General features: G+C 41.1%; 1 protein-coding gene across 3 annotated transcripts in view; it reads right to left on the bottom strand.

Moving 5' to 3' along the window:
- Positions 1-18,022: 18,022 nt before the first annotated feature.
- Positions 18,023-25,273, bottom strand: part of SUMF1 (sulfatase modifying factor 1) — a 93,809-nt gene continuing 86,558 nt past the window's right edge. For all 3 annotated transcript variants that reach the window (XM_055558766.1, XM_055558767.1, XM_055558769.1), the window contains one exon: positions 18,023-19,128. In XM_055558766.1, the coding sequence (XP_055414741.1) occupies positions 19,018-19,128 (111 nt within the window). In that variant the 3' untranslated portion in view covers positions 18,023-19,017. The remainder of the gene's footprint in view (positions 19,129-25,273) is intronic.

Genomic DNA, 25,273 nt, shown 5'->3' with positions numbered 1-25,273 from the left:
ACCGCGTGTCCTAGTAACTCCAATCCTAGGTGTGGACCCAAGAGAAATGAAAACATGTCCCACAAAAACTTGTATGCAAACCTTCACAGTGGCATTATTTGTAATAGTCAAATAGTACACAAACCTGAATGTCCACTGACTCATAAATGAATAAACAAAATGTGATATCCATATCACAGAGTATTCAGCTATAAAAAGCAATGAAGTGCTGACAATGCCGCAACACAGTTAAATGCTGAAAATATGTTAAATGAAAGAAGCCAGACACAAACAGCCACAAATTATATGATCCTATTTATATGAGATGTCCAGAATAATTCCATAGACACGTTAAGTAGATTAATTTTTGCCAGGGGCTGGTGGAGAGACAGGTACAGGAGGTGACTGGTAATGGGTTCAGAGTTTACTTTTAGGGTGAATATACGAAAAACCACTTTCCAGGGATGAGTATCATGTTACGTGAATTCTATCTCCTAGTGGCTCAGATGGTAAAGAATCTGCCTGCAATGCAGGAGACACGGGTTTGATCTCTGGGTCAGGAAGATCGCCTGGAGAAGGGCATGGCAACACATTGCAGTATTCTTGCCTGGGAAATTCCATGGACAGAACAACCTGGCAGGCTACAGTCCATGGGGTCGCAGAGTCGGACACGACAGAGCGACTAACACTTTCAAACACCCGTGGCGGATTCATGTTGATGTATGGCAAAACCAATATAATACTGTAAAGTAATTAGCCTCCAATTAAATAAATTTATATTCAAAAAAAAAAGCTGTCATAAGACAAAGAAAGAAGATATGGGTGCCTCTCACATGGAAACTGGTAACCTGTAACTCTGAACTCTCAGGAATAAGCACTCTCAGAACCCAGGGAAATGCTTCTCCACTTGCTTTATTCATGTCCTCAAAACAAAACATCCAATGTGATTACAGTATACTACATCTAATGTGATTTTTTTGTGGCCATCACCACTATCAGAGATAGACTCTGCTCACAAGGCAGCAAGATTCTAAACAGTAGGAGTACTTAGTTTGGTAAGAACATGGATAGATTGATTAATTAGTCAGATCCTTCCTCTCAACATGAATGCCATTCTTAAATAACAAAGTAGGGTTCCTTGTAGTATTGCATATCAATCTTCTTGTTTTTCTTTCTGTTTGAGTTGTCGTTCCAGTGGTTTGTGTGGTTTCTTACAAATTAGCACAGTATGCATTACAGTTGCACATGGAGGCAAATATTTTGTAATTAATACTACTTTTAAATTTGCAGATGTGTGTGTCTAGAAGTTTGATATTGGTTCTTCACATTACATGGTTCTCCTCATTTTTTTCATTAAAGAGATAATTAAAATGACAAAATAAGTGATAGCAGTTTATGTGAGGAAGTTAACATCTTTTTCTACAATGATAATTCATCAGATATAATATCATTAAATGGACATGATAAGTAAATTTCATAATTTATTTTCAACTCTGTTTCAGCACAGTGAAGCTTTCTCAAACTTAATTTTAAAAAGACTATCGAAGAGCTACACTGACTCAAAAAAGATGTGTCTCATTTGGCATCACTGTTAACAGGACATCAACCATGTGAAAATCCGGTTTATAATAGCACAATTTATGATTTTACTGAAAGGAAGATAAGAAAAATTGATCCTTTAGAATAATTATGTAAAAAATTATGAATCACACAGGTCATTATTTTATTATCCATCCAAACACTGCCAACTCAACTTGATGCCAGGAATGAACAAGGATAAGTGAAAGTGAAAGTCACTCAGTTGTGTTCGACTCTTTGCGACCCCATATAGTCCATGGAATTCTCCAGGCCAGAATACTGCAGTGGGTAGCCTTTCCCTTCTCCAGGGGATCTTCCCAACCCAGGGATGGAACCCAGGTCTCCCACATTGCAGACAGATTCTTTACCAGCTGAGCCACAAATGAAGCCCAAGGATAATTAAATTTCATCATATATTATATTTTGCCAACTTCAGTCATATAAAAACCCTTAACTTTATACATGATGTCTATTTTCGTGGTTATGAAGACATTTTTGTCAAACTGGACTTATAAATTTTAAATATTTCGACATATTGCCTATGGTTCTTCCACAAGCTGTCCTGGCCTTGATGCTTATAAAGGAGGGAAGGAATTGGCTCCCCTGGCTAGGTTGTTATGGGACTCACAGAAAATAGTGGATTTATATAGGCTGTAAAGTACCATATAAATTTGGTTATCATTACAGGCATATTTCTGGGTTTACACTGTGCTACACAGAACCAAACATAAGCATATTATATTATCACAGTCAAGATTCATTTAGATTCCATATAATGGTAAGTCTCTCTTGGTAAATGTTGTGGAAGTATAAGTTCCCAAAGGAGGTCTGTTAATCAATTAATTAAAAGAATACTTGTCTTTGATCATTTAATTATAGCCAAATTATGAAGAGTATGTGAAGAACATCCTTGGAGTTTACTTTTACTTTGAGGATAATTGCTTTACAATGTCGAGGTGGTCTCTGCCATACATCAACGTGAATCAGTCATAATCATATATAGATATCGCCTTCCTCTTGAAACTCCATCCCCACTCCGTTCTACCCCTCTAGTTCATCATCCCTTTTACTTTATAATTATTTGGAATTTCCCTGGGATGATAAAAAGCCTTGCTATCTTTGTATATATTGTTACTCAGTTAATGGCATTACTTTTTGCCTCACTACCCAAAACTACAAGTCATCTGTGATTCTTCCTTCTCTTCCCCATAAATAATCAGTCACCAAGTGCTATACATTCCCTGCCCTATGCATCTCTCAAATCTATTGTTTTGCCCCATTACTGTTGCATTCCAGGCATCCATCATTTCTTCTCAGCCACAGCCTCTCTGCCTCCAGCCTCACCATCCCCACAGGGCATCCTCTGCCTTCAAACCCTTCGATGACTTCTTATCACACTCAGGATAGAGCCCAAAGTGCTCAAAGTGATCAGATGGCCCCTGCCTCCCTCTCCACCTCATCTCTCACTCATCTCTCTCTGAGGTCCAACTTGAAAAGCCATGCTGTCTCTTGTCTTCCCCTTCCCTTCTGGAAGAAGCTTAAAGAAGCAGGTTGCTTAACTTTACCTTCAGAGGGCACTAGAAGGTGTGTGTGTGTTTTTTTACTTTAAGTTGTTCTTACCTTCAGAGGGCATTGGAAGGGTGTGTGTGTGTGTGTGTGTGTGTGTGTGTGTGTGTATGATTTTAAATTGTTCTTACCCTTGCCTTTTTTTGCAATATACTCTGGATTGTCTTTTTGGATACTGTTGGTATTCTTATACTCCATCTCCCAGGCTACCTGTTTACAAGGCTCCCAGGCAGCTAAAGTAAGTAACAAGAGAGCCAGCAGTTCTATTTCCCTGTCTCTTCTTCCTTCCTTCCCTCCTACTCCTGTTTCGGTCTGTGGCTAGCCATCACTTCCATCAGCCTGCTGTCTCCTTGTTGTTCATCTTCCTCCAACCACCTGCCCAGCCTTGTCCTCACTGCCAAGTCTCCATGGTTGAACTGGGAAAATATAAATCATCTGATGTACCTCAGTACTATCCCTGCTGTGTACTTCGATTAGTCTTCTGGTTTAGACATATTCAATGCTCCCTGTTTACAAGGGCAGCCAATTAAAAAGGGCTGAAGCCACTAATTCCAACCCCGCATGGCCCATGGCCTCTGCTCACCATGTGCCCCTCTGACCAGACCACCCTCCCCCCACCCTCCACCCCCAGACCACTCTGTCTTTTTCTAACCTACCACTACCTCTAGGCATTTGTACAAAGTAGGTAGATACAGAAAAGTGCTTCCAAACAAACCTGAAATAGCCTATATTAAACATAATTTAAAAGCAGAGACATTACGTTGCCAACAAAGGTCTGTCTAGTCAAGGCTATGGTTTTTCCAGTGGTCATATATAAATGTGAGAGTTGGACTGTGAAGAAAGCTGAGAGCCAAAGAATTGATGCTTTTGAACTGTGGTGTTGGAGAAGACTCTTGAGAGTCCCTTGGACTGCAAGGAGATCCAACCAGTCCATCCTAAAGGAGATCAGTCCTGGGTGTTCATTGGAAGGACTGATTTTGAAGCTGAAACTCTAATACTTTGGCCACCTCATGCGAAGAGTTGACTCACTGGAAAAGACTCTGATGCTGGGAGGGATTGTTGGCAGGAGGAGAAGGGGACAACAGAGGATGAGATAGCTGGATGGCATCACTGACTCGATGGACATGAGTTTGAGTGAACTCCGGGAGTTGGTGATAGACAGCGAGGCCTGGCGTGCTGCGATTCATGGGCTCGCAAAGAGTCGAACACGACTGAGAGACTGAACTGAACTGAATCCCCTCAATTAGAACTTCCATTTACCCTCACAGCAAAGTGGGTTTGTTTTTGTCGTTTATTTTGGAAGTGTCTGTCTCCTGTTTCTCCTGTCTTCCCCAACTCTTAAAAATAACTTCTTTCTCCTTTCCTTTCCAATAACCAGTCTACCTCTTTCCCACTCCACCAACTGTACACTCACTGGAATGCATTCTCAACTCCATCAAGCGTGGAAATTAAGGATGGTTCAGAGACTAATCTTTGATCTTTGGCAAACCCCAGACCCTCCCAGTACCCTACCTTTCCCTGCAGAAATTGCTCCCAAATTTTTGACTAGTTTACAACCATTCTGGTTACTAAATTGTTGATTTTTTTGGTTTAGTAAGAGGATTTTACAATCAACTAATAGTCACTACCACCACCTTTTCTGAAAGAGAAGGTGCAGGGAATGTGGGGAGGAGCGCATATAATCTCTTAAAATATCTCAGCAGTTCTTAAAATGAAATCAGTGTAGCTTTATAAACAACCTGACACTTGGTCCTTACTCTTCTTCCCCAAGACGAGTACTTGGGAAGTAGTTCTGGCTGATCCACCCAGTCACCTAAAGAATTCTGTTATTCATTCATTCACTGATTCCTCAGAAATCACGTTATCTAGTACGTGCTGGGTGGCGTGAAGTCGAGTCCCTGAACTCATATTTAACTCAGCAAAAGTTTCCAAGCACGTACTATGCTACATTTTGGAGAAATAGAGACCAAAAGCAATCTTCATTCTCAAAGCATGTACGGTCCAATAAGAGAAAAAAATAAGACTGAGAAGGTCTCAACTGAAAGATGTACATATTATGTCTATACTTCATAGGTCTTTAAAACACTTTAATCTGATGTGTGTGTGTGTGTGCAAATTTGACATTTGTATCAATTTCTTATTATGATACCAGACAGAAATAGGTTTTCTAAAATTTAGGAAGCTTATAAGGCTAAAGGCAAGGGAGACTTTTTGGCACCTATCATTTGAAATGGTTTAAAGTATAACAAGCGTTCATTAGGCATCCGTTACTGGACAGCAATCCAGTGAAGTCACATTTTTTCCCTTTTAAAAAAAACTTTTGTTTTTTTTTTTACTAATACACCTATACTTTCACAGCTGTTTAGACACCTTGTCCACCTACTCCATCACTGCCATAAAACATCTATGGTGATAATAAATGTTATTCACACTTTTTTTTAATTAAGAAATTCAGTTAGAATTCTCCAATTGCGGTTTCAGCTTATTTGTTTATAAACAGTGCCACTCTGAGGACATACAAAGCAGTAAGTAATCATTTATCCCTTATCACAAAGCCAATTTTATTATTAGAATCTTACAGACATTATGGGACATAAAAACTCCAAACCTCCACGTTCATATTGCAAAACCCACAGGCCCCAAGAGAGAAAGCACATGCCAAGGGTAACCAAAAAGACACAAACCAACAAAGAGCTGCTAGCAGGCCAACTTCAGGTCCTCAATGCGAATTTCAAAAACTGAGGTCATTTGGCTCTTTCTACATTTATGAACATTTATAAAAACACTTACTACATACCAGCTATCGTTTTGGTGCTTCAGTACTATGGAAAGCCTTCTGTTGTTACTGTTTTTAAAAGCAAAAGCTACTGCTTAGTTTTGTTTCCCTGGCTTCGCCTCTGTGTTTACTTCAACAGGGACCCCAGTCACAGAATTCCAGAGGGAAGGGTCCCTCCTTGTGAAATGAGGGGTCTGCTATAGGTCTGTGCCAAGGCAGGTGCACACGTTTCCTCCCAACTGGTCTGTGTCATTCAGAAGGAAGCCAAAAAACAGAGCCTAAAGCAGAAGCAGTTATCAGCTGCCAATGTTTCCACCAAGATGGACATATGAGTGACTCCTTGGAGCAATGCTCCTCATCTACAGTCTCAGGCAGAATTTCCGACAACCTTCGCTACTCCTTTTCCCTACAGGAGAATCTGATCTACTTCAAGCCTTCATCTTACAGATAATGCAACTAAAGCTTACCTCTGGGGGTAAGGAGCCCCAGAGGTGAGAATGGGGATTTGAAAAAGTAAGTAATCCCAGGCCTCACTGGAGCCCTATTCACTTAGTCTTCTGGGCCGAGGGCTCAGGAAAGTGCATTTGTGAAAACTCCCGGGAGTACTTCTAACACAACAAGCTAGACGTGGCATAGGGACCAGGTCTGAGGATATCAGATGGAGTAGGGAGATGGGGAATACAAAGCTGCTGAGACGCAATAACAGGCAAAGTTTCTGACCTTCAGACTATGAGTTAAATTTTAAACTTTCAGGGGCCCCTAAGGTCCGAAGCATCCCAACCAAGCCATATATAGGAAAGGTCAGAATTAATAACTCAAGAGACAGGGTCCAGATCACCAAACCACAAGGAGGAAAATAACATAGTAATTACAGGCAGTAAAGAGGTCACTGTGGATTGTGGGCAGGGGTAGGGAGTGGAAACAATTTACTCCTCAATACTGATTTCATTACCAGTGAATCACTTTTGCAGACTGGACTCATTTGCAATCAAAATTGGACTGATCACATAACCCGGGGTTATATTTCAGCCACAGAGAGTGAGGAATGCTGCAGCGGTGAGGCCAGATGAAGACCTCAGTTTGATTTCATTCATCACCCTCTGACAACTAGGTCTGACTCCTACAGGAGAATTTTCCTACACTGAGCTACCTTGGTTGTTCTCAGATTCGTTGTAGGACTAAAAAAAAAAAAATTAGTACTGAAAAGCTGCAGCTTCACCGTGTGTGAGAACACAGATTGGGATAGCCTTTTTGGAGGGCTGTCAATATCCATCAGAATTTAAAATAACCATAAGCTCTGATACAGGAGTTAAGACTCCTAGGAAATTATCCTACAGAATCTATCTGCACAAACTGGCAGAGATATAAGTAGGCACAAATAGTTTTATTGGAACATTTTTTAACAATAGAAACTGAAAATAATCCAAATATTCATCAATAAGGGAATGCTTAAATAAATTAAGCCAGCTATTTAAAAAGAGCTAGACCTATACAGTACTTTCATGGGGCATGCAAAACATGTAAAATGAATAGCATTATAATATGACTCCATTTTGTTTCATAAAAAACAAATATAAGTTAAATACATTGTGTACGATTTCTGTGTGCCTCTATGAACTGGGTTGGCCAAAAAGTTCGGTTGGGTATTTTCAAAAACCTGACTGAACTTTTTGGCCAACCTAATACATATTGATGATCATCTGTACTCATTGTCTACCAACAGACATGTGTATATGTGTATATGTGTTTGTAAATGCATACAGAAAGTCTGGAAAGATATACTTACTGTTCGTAATAGTTACCTCCTAGCACAGATTTGAGAGAAGACCAGAATTCACAGAATGAAGGACACTTTGCATGTTTTTCAGAGTCTCTAGTTTTACCCGATGCATTTTATTGCTGTTATAATTTCTAAAAAAAAAAGGTTTTTCTAATGGAACTTGATGGACTTATTAATAAGATACTTACTAATAAAGGCAGTAGAAATTCGGAAACTAATCAGAGTAATAAGATGAGAGATCATTCTAAAACCCCTCCTCCCTTCCAAAGGTTCTCGTCTCCACCAGCTCTTTAAAAAGCACGAGACTGGAGAGGACAAATATTTCCGATAAATTTTTCCTATGGAATAAATATTTGCACATTCTTCTTTATCTTTTCCCACTTGCCTCCCCAAATCCACAGTACCCCTCAATGAAAGGTTCTCCAACTTTAGGCATCATTTGTACAAAAACAGCAAAAACCAAAACCAATGTGGCCACTAGAGGGGGAACATTACATATAAAACCAGTTCAAGTTGCCATGGATGGAGGTAACAGGGCTGGCTCCAAAAGAGACCAACACTCACAGCCCAGAAGCAGAAATCAACATGATTCACCCCTTGGCTTGCCTAATATATCCTGGAGCAAGAGTTTGTTAATAAATACAAAACTACAAATGTGAATGTGGTTTCCACATTAATGAGGTTTTTTTTTTTTTTTCTCCTCCCCACCAAACTGAATATTTACAAATGTTCTGGAACAGAAGAAAATGCTAAGTTGGAAGCTGTCCTGAAACCACGTCTTAAGAAACAATACCCAGTTTTCAGTCCCTTGACAGAGTTAGGGGTAGAGAGTAAGAAACTTGTCACAAAGACCAGGGAATTGACTCTTATCAAGGAAGTCCTTCCATATGCTTTTTCAGAGCGCTATTTAACAAGCACGGTGCAGGACCCTTTTCCTTTCGCTCTTCACACATGATCTCAGTCGTCTTATCAGCTGTAACTTTTTCATAAATTTGAGCTTGGTATGAATGAGCTGATAATGCACCCTTTGATCTTCATTATTTCCAGCAGAAGAATGTTTCCCATACTCAGCCTTCTCCTACCTTACCCCTAAAAATTCGCTTCTTTATGGAAAGATAATCACTTTGTAAAAACAAGCAACACACTTGAGGAAAGAAAAGGATGTGAAGAAAAACATGTAGTTCTAACCTTGGAAGTCTAATTGCTGTATTGAAAATGGTGTAAAGCCGGTAAAGATTTGCATGCAAATCTTTATTATACTAAAGATATACTATACTAACCCTATACTGGGGCTTCCCTGGTAGCTCAGCTGGTAAAGAATCCACCTGCAATGTGGGAGACCTGGGTTTGATCTCTAGGTTGGAAAGATCCCCTGGAAGAGGACAAGGCAACCCACTTCAATATTCTTGCCTGGAGAATCCCCATGGAGAGAGGAGCCTGTCAGGCTACAGTCTATGGGGTTGCAGAGTCCGACGTGCCTAAGCACAGCACAGCACCGTATACTGATGGTTTTAACACTCCTGCCTTAATTCTACCTTTTCTAAAAGTATTTCCATTTAATTTTCAAAATCTGAAAAAAAAAAAAACTGGTTAAGGAACTCATATCAAGCAACCAGTAGGGGAACAATTTAAACCGAGACAGTCTGGCTCCAGGGTCATTCCTAACTACTGTCATTTTTAACTACTAAGCCATTCCACCTCCTCGATCTTTGCCTTTTTTTCTCCTTGAGGCTACCTTTCGCCCCAGTGATCTCCCCTCCTCAATCCACCCTTCCCCAACCCACACTTAATTTAAAACCACGGATCTAGTGATGTGGTAGAGAGAACTGAAGTCACAAAAACGGTGTGAGTCCTGGTCCTGCTTCATTCAGCTATGTCACCTGGATGCCTCGCAAACACCGAGTCCTAGCTTCCTAAGTGCACAGTGGGAATACTAACCAAAAATAGCCAAAATAATTACTTCTTCCCAAGATCATCTGCAGATCAAATTAGATCATGTACATAAAACAACTGGCATAGTATCTGGATAAGGAGTGCCTAAAACTATCGACTGGAAAACAAACCAGACAAGAAGGTAGAACCATCACAATTTACAGCACAACAAAGATGAATTCCACCAGGAGAAAGTCAGCTACTTCACGAAAGGAACACTGAGACCTTCCTCAATTGCTTATGAAACCACCACCATCGGAGGCGGCAGGCAGTTGACAGGCAGGGTCCCAAGACCACATCACCTTGAGCAGAGGCTGCAACAGTGGGGGAGCTTACACTGTGTGTACCTGATATTCCAAAGCCCATCTGAGGAGCCCTATTGATATATCAGAGTGATTCTGACTACAGGATGGTACAGGGCCGTCCACACAGAACTGTCTCTCAGGAGCCAACTCCATTATCAGCATCTCTGGAAATGTGACAACCCGTGGTGGGGCTGCCTGCCTGTGCTCCTCCCCAAAGTTTCCTCTTTCTGACCCTTCCAGGTGACTGCTTCAACTAAATCACTGGTGGGTCTTCATAGAACCAGGGCCACAAATTCTCCTCTGCATTTACTAGGTATCCTGGAATGAAGAGGAAGAAGCGCTTCTTAACAGATTGTTTTACTTTCTCCTGCAGCCATTTACTGGAGAAGGCAATGGCACCCCACTCCAGTACTCTTGCCTGGAAAATCCCATGGATGGAGGAGCTTGGTGGGCTGCAGTCCATGGGGTCGCTAAGAGTCGGACACGACTGAGCGACTTCACTTTCACTTTTCACTTTCATGCACTGGAGAAGAAAATGGCAACTCACTCCAGTGTTCTTGCCTGGAGAATCCCAGGGACGGGGGAGCCTGGAGGGCTGCCGTCTGTGGGGTCGCACAGAGTCAGACACGACTGAAGCAACTTAGCAGCAGCAGCAGCGACCATTTACACTAAGTTCTTCTGGATTGTCCTCTGAAGAGATGGAGAAAAGCTGCTCATTATTCCCAAGACAGACTCGGTCACCATTAGACCTCACTTTTCTCCTGGATCAGCAGTCTTTAAATCTTTTGCTCTCGGGACCCCTTCATGTGCGAAATCACTTGAGTCATGTCCTACTCTTTGTGACCCTATGGAACATAGCTCACCAGGCTCCTCTGTCCATGGGGATTCTCCAGGCAAGAATACTGGAGTGGGTTGCCATGCCCTCCTCCAGGGGATCTTCCTGACCCAGGGATGGAACTTGGATCTCATGTTTCCCGCATTGGCAGGTGGGTTCTTTACCACTAGCACTATCCGGGAAGCCCCAGGATCCCTCACATGCCTATGACTGAAGACTGCAAAGAGTTTTTGCTATTTGGGTCAGAGCTAACATTTAGTACCTTAAAAATTAAGACTGGCAACATTTTTAAACATAAAACTACACAAGCTCGTATTCTATGAGCCATTAGGCTGTACATCCTTAAGTCTCTGGAAAATCCTCCTGTACACTCATGAGACAATGAGAATAAAAAAGGAAAATCACATTTTTGTATTATTATGAAGATAGATTTGATTCAACTCCCTGAAAGGGGTCCAGAGGCTGTGTTTTAAGAGTTGCTGTTCTCAAAACCTGTAACACCGATCCCTATAAACACTGTGAAACCCTAAACTGTTCTTTGAGTGTGGTTTTGAGTTTTAAATGTGGTAATTTATAAAGTTAGAATCTACATCCTGGACCAATAATTTCAGAAAAGAATTAAGCAAGAAGAAATAATTCAAATGACTTAGTAGAATTACCTAAACAACTATTCTCTAAAACTGGCATGTAAATTAACATTAAAGGTACCACAGAAAACATTAACAGGCTGACCAGAATATTATGAGCCAACAGACTGCCCTCCCTTTTCTGTTTTCTTTCTAATTATTGCTAGGCTAACAAATGACATTTTCATTGGTATTAAACCTGCCAGAGGTTCTTTGTGAGGTAGCTTGAAGAGGAAAAACTTCATAATTATACAATCTATGTAGCAATAAGCAGATCTAATATTTTTCCTTTAAAGAGAACTTTGGGGAACAGATGGACCACACACTATCAAAATATTTTCAAATTCAAGTATTGGGTTGGCCAAAAACTTCATTCCAGTGTTTCCATAATATCATACTGAAAAACCTCAACAAACTTTTTTTAGCCAACCTAGAATTAACAGAAGTTTGGGGGTCATTCATGTCAGTTTTTTCCCCTGTGTTTTGATATTTGAGATAGAGGTCAAGTTCTGCTTTTAAATTCAGCCTCTTTGTTTTCTCCTTCTTGGCCCTCTGTTTTGCTCTCTCAACTTTGCTCTCTGTTCTAAGCTGAAACCCAGAACTGACCAGGACGGTCTGGTGGTACCTTCCTGCTCCTCTGATCCTAACAATCATACTCACTAGAAACAAGTACCAATAGCCAGGGAGTTTGGGATGGACATGTACACACAGCTATATTCCAAATGGATACCCAACAAGGACTCACTGAATAGCACAGGGAACTTTACTCAGTGTTATGTGTCAGCCTGGATGGGAGGGGTGCTTGAAAGAGAACGGATATGTGTATATGTATGGCCGAGTCCCTTCACCGTTCACCTGAAACCACCAAAGCATTGTTATTGGGCTATACTCCAATACAAAATTAAAAGTTTAAAGTCTGAAAAAAAGAAACAAGTACCAAGCAAGCACTTACCCAAGTAATTTCTACTAAACACTTTATTTTTGCATTATTTCATCTCTCCTCACAACCCCAAGAGGCAGGTGCTGTTACCATCCCCATTTCACCTGAGAAGATGTTACCTGCCTGAAAGTGGCAAGGTGAGTAGGTGGAGGAGCAAGGAAATGATCCCAGATAATCTGATTTTGGTGTTCTCTCCACACAATGCTAAAGGCTTTTTATTTTTATTTTTTTTTTTAAGACTTATTTTGATGTGGACCATTTTAAAGTATTTCTTGAATTTGTTACAATATTGTTTCTGGGATTTTTTTTTTTTTTTTGGCCATGAGGCATGTGGGATCTCAGCTCTCCAGCCAGGGATTGAACCTGCAGCCCCTGTATTGGAAGGCAAAGTCTTCACCACTGGACTGCCAGGGAAGTCCCTAAATTACCTTTTAAAGATCATAATGGAGGAGAGGAAAAGGGCATCCTTCCATGTCATTTAAAAGTAAAGAAATTAAATTTCATTTGACAAGTTCTCTGTCTGGAGCAGAGAAAAACTGTGGCCTTCAGAAAAGCAATCACAAAAGGCCCCTCTTCACAGGCACCAGACTAAACGCAGGTGAACCTTTGATCAGCACCACCTGACAAGGAAAGCTTATCTCTGGTCCCCTGATTGATTGTCAGCTGGTTTCACTTTCCCCGTAACTGTTGATTCAGAGCTACTAATGTTACCCCGATGAGGTGCCAAACTGACATGCTGGAAAAGGGTTACTCTGATCGGCCTTCCATTTCCTCAGCAAAGAAAACAAGGAGTTTGTCAAGCATGGCCCAGACCCAGGCGTGGGACAGAACCCTACCCGACCTTCAATGACCCTGAAATGGAATCGCCTTTTTTTCTGACAATGGTGACTAATTCCAAAGGTCCAACCAGCTTTCTCATAATGGTGACTGCGGGGTCAATTACCATTTGGGGGCAGATTAGAATCTGATCTGAAGCTGAAAAATTCCACCCCCTTGGTGCTAATCCCTCCAACTTTCCAATCCTAAATAGGACAAGCTTCAGAAAAGGGCCTTTCTCATTTTACAGTCTACCTGAATATTATCTGTAATGATTCTGCTTAATCAAAAAATTAATTAAACTCCTGCTTAATGGTCTAAACACAAGAGTCAGAGGAAGGAAGGAGTTCTGGCCTGCGGCCAGTGCTCCATCTGAGGCTCCTGGAGTTAATAATTTCCACGGTGTTTCAAGCACATGAAACAACCAAGGCCAGCTTTTCACTAAGAGTATGACTGATTCTGGCAAAACCTATAAAAACAAGGCCTACTCTGGGGTAGTTTGTTTTACAGACAATTAAATTTTAATACATGAAACCAATAGTTAAGAAACTGACATTTCTTCTATTCTCTGATATTAGTCTGAACACTTATTAATAAGTGCCAAAGTTAATGAAAATGAATTGTTGATAGCACTGCTGAGATTGTCTGTGGCTGTTAGGTGATTTTAGGTGGGGTGGGGATGGAGAGGAGTTTCCTAAGGCAGGGGTCCCCAACCTTGGGGCCACAGATCTGTTAGGAACTGGGCCACACAATAAGAGGTGATCAGCGGCTCAGTAAGCGAAGTTTCATCTCTATTTACAGCTGTTCCCCATTGCTTGCATTACTGCCTGAGCTCCACCTCCTGTCAGATCAGCAGCAGCATAATAAATGTAATGTATTTAAATCATTCCAAAACCATCTCTGCCCCCTCACTTCCATCTGGGGAAAAACTGTCTTCCTCAAAACTGGTTCCTGTTGCCAAAAAGATTTGGGACCACTGTCCTAAGGCATTTCTAGATAAGATGATGACCTGGGGCAAACCACTGCCCTTTCTCACACTTGGACATTTCTAACTGGTATGTTACTTGCTTGATCAGTCTTTTTTCAGAAAGAAATATATGAGATTTTTTTGCTGCATGAAATGAATCAACTTTTCATAATTTCAGTTGACAAGTGGCACCCCACAGGCTGAATCTGGGCACAGAAGTAATTTATTAGGTCCTACAGTATTTGTTTTTTTAAAAATCTGAATTTAGTTGCCAATGTTAAAAACTCAGACTTCACATGAAAATGCACATAGTCAGGTACCCTCAGAAACTGGACGATCCAGCAAATTTGGGCTCACGTTTCTGTATGGCAGTCACAGGAGGGCAGAGCGGTGACAGCACATTAAGAATGGGCACCGCTTCTCACATGGCCCCTGTTCCCACAAGAGCCAGACTCTGCACCTCCTGTGACTGCCTAATAGCCAGCCTGCAAGTTAACTCCCTGATGAGAAATATTGCCAACAGTAAGGTAAGTATTTGTTAGAGAGGAGGAGGAAGAAATGCAAGCAAAATATCATTTTATAAAGAAAAGATAAATCCTATCCTAGTCTCTTGTATGAAATTCCTGAAGTCTCAGAACAGAAAACATCATATTTCCATGTTCTTTTCTCCCCCCAAAATACTCCTTTCATTAAGTCAACTACAGACTTTACCACATACAACAATTCTATCTGTAGCTTGACAACACGATCTGTTTTGAAAAGCTGATCAGCAACGGGCCTAGAATCCAGTGGAAAACAGAATTAACCGACACATTAGCTTGGAGCTACTACCCCACACCATCCCAGCCCAAATCAACACTTACTAAAGCATATAGCATCTCTGAATCTTTGATTTCTTCTTTTCCTAAAGGGTCATATGGACAATAGGGATACTTTGTCAAAAAAAAAAAAAAAAAGGTGGGGAGGGAGGGGTAAATGAAGAAAACACAGTGTCTACATTGATGCAGGTCTGTATTTCACTTTAAGTTGTAGGCTGAACCACACAGAGTTTGAGGCCTCCATGTAATTTGATGTTTTCCAATAAAGAAATGCCACTCTTGATCACGACAACCATAGCCCCCCTTCACCTACCACCTTCTAAACATGTTTACAAAGCTTTAAAAAGAAGATAAGACTTGCTCCTAACTCAATCCTTCATGTGTATCCCTGAAAACAAATTAAGGTTGGAGAAGGCAATGGCATCCCACTCCAGTACTCTTGCCTGGAGAATCCCGTGGACGGAGGAACCTGATGGGCTGCAGTCCATGGGGTCGCTAAGAGTCGGACACGACTGAGCGACTTCACTTTCACTTTTTACTTTTATGCATTGGAGAAGGAAATGGCAACCCACTCCAGTGTTCTTGCCTGGAGAATCCCAGGGACGGGGAGCCTGGTGGGCTGCCGTCTATGGGGTCACACAGAGTTGGACACGACTGAAGTGACTTAGAAGCAGCAGCAGCAGAATTCAGGACCAAAGCAGATTTGAGAGCAAATCTTAAAATTCCCCTATGCTTCAAAGGAACAAAAAACTGAACTAGAAACATAGACCCAATATATGAACTCCTGAGGGAAAAAAACAAAAACAACAACAAAAGCAGAATTTTCAATACTGGTATTGACACATCAGCCAAGCAGTCTGCTCTGCAACGATGAATATTTCTTAGAAGCAGAGATAGCTCGTAAGTGATTAGTAAACAGAAATTGGAAGATGGTAGATTATAAAAGTCATGTTGGGGTGTGTGTTATTTGAAATGTGTTTTGAAACAATTGGGGTAAACTTTCTTGCAATTTAATAGAAAACTAAAGCAGTATGTGAAGATCTCAAACAAAAAATTATTTTTTAATCCAACGGAAGCACAAAAAGTGGTTTATTTAGTGGCTTCAAAATTGCTAAAATTTGCCCTATGTTAATTAAACTCCGAAAATCTGAGCGTTCAAATGAAGATACTACAAAAATACTGCTTCCCACACTCCCACCAATCTTAAAGAGACTGATGCAGAAGTCTAAACCACAATCAGATCTTTAATTCTGACCTAAGTGGTCTGTTAAAGAGCAAATGCCAGACGTCCCCCGTCGTCCAGTGGTTGAGAGCCCACCTGCCAATGCTGGAGTCCATATGCCAAGGGGAAGCTGAGCCAGTTCACCACAACTGCTGAGTCCATGAACAACAACTACTGGATGGGCACGAGAGCCTGTGGTCTAGTAACCAGAGAAGCCACTGCGATGAGAAGCCCCGAAGCCCCGCCCACCACAACAAAGCGCAGGCTCCACTCACCGCCCGAGTATAGCAATGAAGACCCAGCGCAGTAAAAAATAAAAATAAATGATAATAATTTTTAAAAGTAAATGTGATTAAAAATTTACATCTTGGAGAAGAAAGATGGAGGAACCCCACGGCTTAAGGCAGCAAAAGACTGACGGGTTGTGATGCTGCCTACAAATGTGAGTGCAAGTTTAACTGATAGTTACAGGATAGTTACTATTTCTGTTAGTGCTTTGGTTACAAGGTTCCTTAAGATTAGAGTTGTCTGCCCCACCTTTATTTTTCCCTTTCACTCCCTATTTTTCAGTTGTGATTTTGCAGAAGGTGAGGCATTTCAGGAACGCATATACGGAATTAAAGCTGCAGTTATTATACTACAATCTTGGTCTGTTCATAAATCAACATACAGTTTTATAAAGCATAGTGGCCATGGCTGTCTGTAGTCTGGTGCACTCTGTAGCTGGTAACTTGGAGTCAGTGAGTGAAAGTCAGAATGTGGGAGTGGATAGCCTGTCCCTTCTCAAGGGGACCTTCCAGACCCAGGAATCAAACCAGGGTCTTCTGCATTGCAGGTGGATTCTTTACCAACTGAGCTATCAGGGAAGCCCTAGTAACTTGGAAGTGTGGTTCTTAAATGAAGGATTTGTTAGGATTTTGTTTTAATGCTTTTTAACATTCTGCTACTGCTAAAAATGCAATTCTAAAGACTAAGCCAAAACACACCTCAAAATATTTATGCCATATAACATTAATTACCAAGAGAAGAATCTAAAATATACACACTAGAAGTACAACCATGTGAAAAATCCAAGCAGGTGGGAGGTAATAAGTAAAAACAAAAACTGTGCTTGACTAGTGGTGACTTCAAGAATAAAATACCTTATTTCCTCTATTAGCTTTTTTAATGAAGCAAATGCTTTTTGTTTGTTTTGCCTGAATTAATCATCACTTGATGAAAGTCTGTAAAGAAACATTTTATATCCACAAAGCGACAGATTAACAAATGTGGACAAACATCCCAGCAACATGACTATTTTTCAAGATAAACGTTTTAACATTAAGAGGCTAGGCACAGAAGTTGGAGTCAAGAGTTGGCTGAACCCTTCAGAATATTATTTGACTTAGTTTTTGAATAACCAACCTCAAGATGAGCCTTTCCTTTCAAACGATAGACTAGAAATGAATTTGAGGTCTTCAAAGAATGGGGCATCAGGCTGGGATCCTGATGACAGAGATCTCTGGTTGGAAGCCATCACTGTGAAACATGGTGCTTTCCCTGCCTGTGAAGCACCTGTCAGTTTTTACAGGATGGAGTCACTGTACTTTGGAGTCAAAGTCACTTGACTTTGTCTCATCCACTGAGGATGAAGAAGCAAGGTCATAATGAGGTTTCTGGCATAATGCAGCCTTGTGTTTTGGAATAAACACTCCCACAAATTATTCCCATATCAAAGTTACCAAGCAGCTAATCGATGTGGAAGTTCTAGCAAACAAAACACATGTATATCTAAAAAACTTTTTACATAAAAAACATGTACATCTCACATAGCACAAAGTCATTTTTTAAAAAGAAGACATTAATAGAGTGAAATAGAAAAGGAACCAATGAGAGGGAAGGCTGATTTAGCAGATACCAGTTTATTCGACATAGTGCATGATCCAAAGCATGGGATACTCCACAGACAACAGGATTTCCTACTTCCCTATTACAAAATACTAGATACCTTGAAAATAGTTGATTCAAGGCTCCTGCTCCTTTTGTCCTACATCTAGAATTAAACAGGCTTCTCTGTGTGGCACACAGTTCACATTCACCGAAGGCTTTGGGGAGAGGGGGAAAATAGGGCTTACAGCTGCCCCCCAAACCAAAGGCACTTAATGTTAAAAGATAAAGCACAGTAGAGTCACCCCACAGACATTCCTGCGTGTTCCGATGGCTGAACTTGAGTGTGCCATCGCTGGCCCAAGTGGGATTCGTCATAACAATGTAAAGACACTGATTTCCTCGAAAAAGCAAAGTGCAGTATGAATATAAAGACTCATCCCCACCACCCCACCCCATTCTTTTCTGAAAATAATACATAAGAGAACAACTATTTTACATGATTAGTATCACCCAAGGTTCACAAATGGGGAAAATATAGCTAAAAAATCATCTGTCATAAATTCTCACTATGAAATCACAATAGAATCTAATATATCCAGAGGATCTGCGAGTCGGCAGTGAGCCTCAGACATCATGCTGTGCATCCCCTCACTGGACAGATGAACTCACTGAGGCCCAGGAAGGTCAAGAGTGGGACCCTGGGGTCTATCCAAATGGGCAGACCCTGGGTAGAACACAGGCCTCCTGAAGCCTAGCTCAGGATGCCCTCCACCTCCTTCCTCTTTAAAACACTCTCAAAAGTAAAACATGAAACACATCACACAATAAAGCGCACATGCTGATGCAGGTCAGCGATTTGGTCTTGCCATATGGTTCCTTTGGCCACTGGGCAGGTATGTGACCCACCTTGGGGTGGGAATTCTTCACAGCAGGTTGTTCAGCCTTCTGAGGGAAGCCGCGTGCAGAGTAGACACGACTTCTCGGGTTCGGGAAGGCTCTTTTTGGCTCTTAGCCTGTGGTGGGCAGGTGGTCAGCTGCACAACGGAATCCCAGATTCGAAGCAGAGCTGTCAGGTGTGTTCTGGCTTCGAGCAGCACAGCGATACCTGTAGCAATAGGACTTTGCAGAGAGAACCAGACAGGTGAGTGCTCTTGGACTCGAGATTGAAGGCTCTCAACTGTCAGATTCATGTGGTAACCAAGTACCAGCTATGGAGAGTTATGCCAACTTGTAAACAGTGCCTCGCCTATAGGCACCCACCCCATGCACATGGAATATGTAGGTTTCAAAAAAGGTACCACATTTAGAGCTCACCAATGTCCTTTACATTATAAACTTGACACAAATATAATACAAAGATGTTGCTGTCAACATTACTTAGAATAGTCAAAAACCATGAAACAAGTACTGGTTACTTAAGTTGTGGCACATCCAGAAGTTGGACTAGTAAGTAGCCACTCAAAGGCATGTTTTCATGGAACATTTAATGACACAGGAATGTCTCAGGATACAATGTTACATGAAAAAGTTAGGATACGAAACCTTATATGTAGTGTGATCTCAATCTAGATCATCATGTATGCCAAAGAAAAACAGATTGAAAGATTCAAAATGCACCAGAATCTGAATGGTGTCTGTGTGAGTCACTCAGTCGTGTCCGACTCTTTGAGATTCTGTGGACTGTAGCCTGCCAGGCTTCTCTGTCCATGGGATTCTCTAGGCAAGAATACTGGAGTGGGTTATCATTTCCTTCTTCAGGGGTTCTTCTCAACCCAGGAATTGAATCTGGGTCTTCTGCCTTGCAGGCAGGTTCTTTACTGACTGAGCTATGAGGGAAGCCTTCAGGCAGTGGAGTTTTAAATTTCTGATAATAAGTATTACTTTTATAATTTGAAAAGTTATCTTTACATTTAGAATAGTATTTGCCATGAAACCAAGTAATAAAGCTAAATGGCAATTAAGACAATATTAATTAAGAACAACATTAAGATACTACTTAATATACAGCAAGTTGGCAAAAATTAAATTGCAAACCCAGGAACATCAAGAGTAGGAAACGCTGTGAAAAACACTTTTCTTAACACATTGCTTTTGGTGTTTAAATCACAATAACTCATAAAGCTATATATTTTTGTGTGGGGGATTTGTTTTGTATTGTTTTATAAGCACAGACTATGATATATATATACATACACACAAACACATACAGACATCAAGTTCTCCAAGCACAGTTCAAGGCACCTTCATCACATATCTTTATTCACATTTGATTATACTAGCACAGAGGAACTACATGAGTTACCCTAGATGACACATTTGTTCAAAGAAGTAGAATTCAAACCCAGATCTAACTGTGGTATACTTGCTTCCCTAGCAAGATGGAAATGTATCACATCTCATGCTTCTTTCCCACCCCTGATAAATTCTCCTGCATGTGCACAGATACTCACAAATAAGAAAGCCTAACATATTCCTGGCCACCTACTAGATATTCAGTGAATAACCACAAGATGAGTTGATTTAAACACTTCAAAAACTTCCATCTTCCAAAAATAACCATGCAAGGAACTCTTAGGTCCAAAGATTATGCTTTAATCCAAAATAACAGAGAATGAAAATAAACTAGGTACCCAATGTTTGAAAAGCATCAACTCTGAGTGAACCCTGTGAAATTAAAGTCCCTGCTGCTGGTTAAAGAAACTGAGCAAAGAATCATTTAGTGTATACTCTGGAACTCATGAAGGAGAGATAATTTGTGGAGGGGAAAATAGGTCAGCATGACAGAAGTGGTTCCCGACCCCCTTAATTCTTATTATTCTCCTTTCTCTCACAAAAGTTGAATGTTTCTAATCTTCATAAAAATTATCTCTAAAAGCTGACAAAGAAATTGGAGCACTTCTCTGGAGCACTTCTACCACAGAAAAGAAAGAAAAAAAAAGACATGCTTTTCTTTTATAGATAGTGAAACAATAGCAACCAATTTTCTCATTTTCCCCACCACCAGCGAGGAATATAACACTATTACCAATATTCAGGCAGGCAGAGGGACAATGAATAAAAAGTATGCTTGAAATAATGAAAAAATTGATGGCACCTGCTACGACCTGTGACTGGGATGCAATGGAGGCTCCAAACTGACTAGAGGTGACCATGCAGGAAGACACAGCAGAAGCTCTGGTATATGCAGGGCTTACTCTTTGGGCTGCTGTGAAGCAAAAGCTTTGGGATTTCTAGAATCAAGATCCTGTGGATAATGCAGGGCCCCATGCTACCACTGTCTGTGGTGGATTCCACACTGAAGCAAGAATGCAGTTCAGGGGGAGGCAGTCATGTTCCGAAACTGTACCACACATGACAAAAAAAACCAGTCAAGCGTCTCCTGAGCCTTCAGCGTATACTGTCTGGCTGGAGTCACAGGCTGGTTGAGGAAACAATGATTACACATCTAAAAGACAAAACAGGCTGGGGTTAAAAGAATCTGGGGCTATTACTAACTCAGGGGAAGAAATGGTTGCTTGTGGATGTCTATGTTTTTAGGAATGATTTTTGGAAAGCAGAACTTGGTCAGAGTGGGACTTATCTGAGGTCTTCTGACCTGGGCTTCCCAAGTGGCTCAGTGATAAAGGACCTGTCTGCCAATGCAGGAGAGGCAGGTTCGATCCCTGAGTCAGGAAGATCCCTTGGAGAAGGAAATGGCAATTCACTCCAGTATTCTTGCCTTATAAATCCCATGGACAGAGGAGCCTGTCAGGCTATAGTCCAGGGGTTGCAAAAGAGTTGGACACGACTTAGTGACTAAATAATAACAACTTCTGACTTGAGGATATAGAAGAATACCTGGAGAACTCATTTAAATATCTGTTTCCAGGTCACAAACACAGAGATTCCAATTCAGTAAGACTGGTCTGGGGTCCAGGAACCTGCATTTCTAACCAGCCTGTGGGCGCTGTTCATGCTATCGGCCCATGAGCTACAGATTAAGTAGCACTGATTTACAGGACTTAGAAAGGAGGAAAGAAGGTATATTAAGTGGAGAAAACAATGATGTCAGAGGCATGAAAATGGAAAAATTCAGGTAAGTGAAAAGAACAGCAAAGCCATAGGCTGATGGCATCAGAGCACAGTTTATTTATTCATTAAATATTTGACAGTTTACCACACGCTAGATGCTATTATAGGCAAGAGGGATACAATGCAGAACAAGACAGTTCAGTTCAGTTCAGTCGCTCAGTTGTGTCTGACTCGTTGCAACCTCATGGACTACAGCACACCAGGCTTCCCTGTTCATCACCAACTCCTGGAGTTTACTCAAATTCATGTCCATCAACTTGGTGATGCCATACAACCATCTCATCCCCTGTTGTCCACTTTCCCTCCTGCCTTCAATCTTTCCCAGCATCAGGGTCTTTTCAAATGAGTTACCTCTTTGCATCAGGTAGCCAAAGTACTGGAGTTTCAGCTTCAACATCAGTTCTTCCAATGAACACTCAGGACTGATCTCTTTTAGGATGGACTGGTTGGATCTCCTTGCAGTCCAAGGGACTCTCAAGAGTTTTCTCTAACGCCACAGTTCAAAAGCATCAATTCTTCGGTACTCATTCTAGTCCAACTCTCACATCTGTACATGACTACTGGAAAAACCATAGCCTTGACTAGACGGACCTTTGTAGGCAAAGTAATGTCTCTGCTTTTTAATATGCTGTCTAGGTTGGTCAAAACTTTCCTTCCAAGGAGTAAGTGTCTTTTAATTTCATGGCTGCAGTCACCATCTGCAATGATTTTGGAGCCCCCAAAAAAGTCTGCCACTGTTTCCCCATCTATCTGCCATGAAGTGATGGGACCAGATGCCATGATCTAAGTTTTCTGAATGTTGAGGTTAAGCCAACTTTTTCACTTTCCTCTTTCACTTTCATCAAGAGGCTCTTTAGTTCTTCTTCACTTTCTGCCATAAGGATGGTGTCATCTGCATATCTGAGGTTATTGATATTTCTCCCAGCAATCTTGATTACGGCTTGTGCTTCATTCAGCCCAGCGTTTCTCACAATGTACTCTGCATATATGTTAGATGAGCACAGTGACAATAAACAGCCTTGAAGTACCCCTTTTCCTATTTGGAACCAGTCTGTTGTTCCATGTCCAGTTCTAACTGTTGCTTCCTGACCTGCATATTGGTTTCTCAAGAGGCAGGTCAGGTGGTCTGGTATTCCCATCTCTCTTAGAATTTTCCACAGTTTATTTGTGATCCACATAGTCAAAGGCTTTGGCATAGTCAATAAAGCAGAAATAGATGTTTTCTGGAACTCTCCTGCTTTTTCGATGATCCAGCAGATGTTGGCAATTTGATCTCTGGTTCCTCTGCTTTTTCTAAATCCAGCTTGGACATATGGAAGTTCACGGTTCATGTACTGTTCAAGCATGGCTTGGAGAATTTTGAGCATTACTTTACTAGCATGGGAGATGAGTGCAATTGTGTGGTAGTTTGAGCATTCTTTGGCATTGCCTTTCTTAGGGACTGGAATGAAAACTGACCTTTCCTAGTCCTGTGGCCATGCTGAGTTTTCCAGATTTGCTGACATATTGAGTGCAGCACTTTCACAGCATCATCTTTTAGGATCTGAAATAGCTCAACTGGAATTCCATCACCTCCACTTTGTTCATAGTGATGCTTCCTAAGGCCCACTTGACTTCACATTCCAGGATGTCTGGCTCTAGGTGAATGACCACACCATTGTGGTTATCTGGGTCATGAAGATCTTTTTTGTATAGTTCTTCTGTGTATTCTTGCCACCTCTTCTTAATATCTTCTGCTTCTGTTAGGTCCCTACCATTTCTGTCCTTTATTGAGCCCATCTTTGCATGAAATGTTCCCCTGGTATCTCTAATTTTCTTGAAGAGATCTGTAGTCTTTCCCGTTCTATTGTTTTCCTCTATTTCTTTGCACTGATCACTGAGGAAGGCTTTCTTATCTCTCCTTGCTATTCTTTGGAACTCGGCATTCAGATGCTTATATCTTTCCTTTTCTCCTTCGCTTTGGCTTCTCTTCTTTTCACAGCTATTTGTAAGGCCTCTTCAGACAACCATTTTGCTTTTTTGCATTTCTTTTTCTTGGGGATGGTCTTGCTCCCTGTCTCCTGTACAATGTCACGAATCTCTGTCCATAGTTCTTCAGGCACTCTGTCTATCAGATCTAGTCCCTTGAATCTATTTCTCACTTCCACTGTAAAATTGTTAAGGATTTGATTTAGGTCATACCTGAATGGTCTAGTGGTTTTCCCTACTTTCTTCAATTTAACTCTGAATTTGGCAATAAGGAGTTCATGATCTGAGCCACGAAATCTCAGCCAAGTCAGCTGCCGGTCTTCTTTTTGCTGACTGTAGAGAGCTTCTCCATCTTTGGCTGCAAAGAATATAATCAATCTGATTTTGGTATTGATCATCTGGTGATGTCCATGTGTTGAGTCTTCTCTTGTGTTGTTGGAAGAGGGTGTTTGCTATGACCAGTGCATTCTCTTGGCAGAACTCTGTTAGCCTTTCCCCTGCTTAATTCTGTACTCCAAGGCCAAATTTGCCTGTTACTCCAGGTAGGTCTTGACTTCCTACTTTTGCATTCCAGTCCCCTATAATGAAAAGGACATCTTTGGCTTCTTCAGCATTACTGGACAGGGCACTGACTTGGATTACCATTAATATTGAATGGTTGTCCTTTTAAACGAACAGAGATCATTCTGTTGTTTTTGAGACTCCATCCAAGTATTGCATTTCAGACTCTTTTGTTTACTATGAGGGCTACACCATTTCTTCTAAGGTATTCTTGCCCACAGTAGTAGATATAATGGTCATCTGAGTTAATTCAAGTCCATTTCAGTTTGCTGATTCTTAAAATGTTGAAGTTCACTCTTGCCATCTCCTGTTTGATCACTTCCAATTTGCCTTGATTCATGGACCTAGCATTCCAGGTTCCTATGCAGTATTGCTCTTCATAGCATCAGACCTTGCTTCCACCACCAGTCACATCCACAACTGGGTGTTGTTATTGCTTTGGCTCCATCCCTTCATTCTTTCTGGAGTTATTTTTTCATTCATCTCCAGTAGCATATTGGGCACCTCCCGACCTGGGGAGTTTATCTTTCAGTGTCCTATCTTTTTGCCTTTTCATACTGTTCATGGGGTTCTCAAGGCAGGAATACTGAAGTGGTTTGCCATTTCCTTCTACAATAGACCACATTTTGTCAGCACTCTCCATCATGACCCATCCATCTTGGGT

The sequence above is a fragment of the Bubalus kerabau genome, chromosome 20 (genome assembly GCF_029407905.1).
Source record: "Bubalus kerabau isolate K-KA32 ecotype Philippines breed swamp buffalo chromosome 20, PCC_UOA_SB_1v2, whole genome shotgun sequence".
Classification (NCBI taxonomy): domain Eukaryota; kingdom Metazoa; phylum Chordata; class Mammalia; order Artiodactyla; family Bovidae; genus Bubalus; species Bubalus kerabau.
Note: the sequence above shows the minus strand (reverse complement) of the source record. Positions and strands in the feature narration are given on the sequence as shown.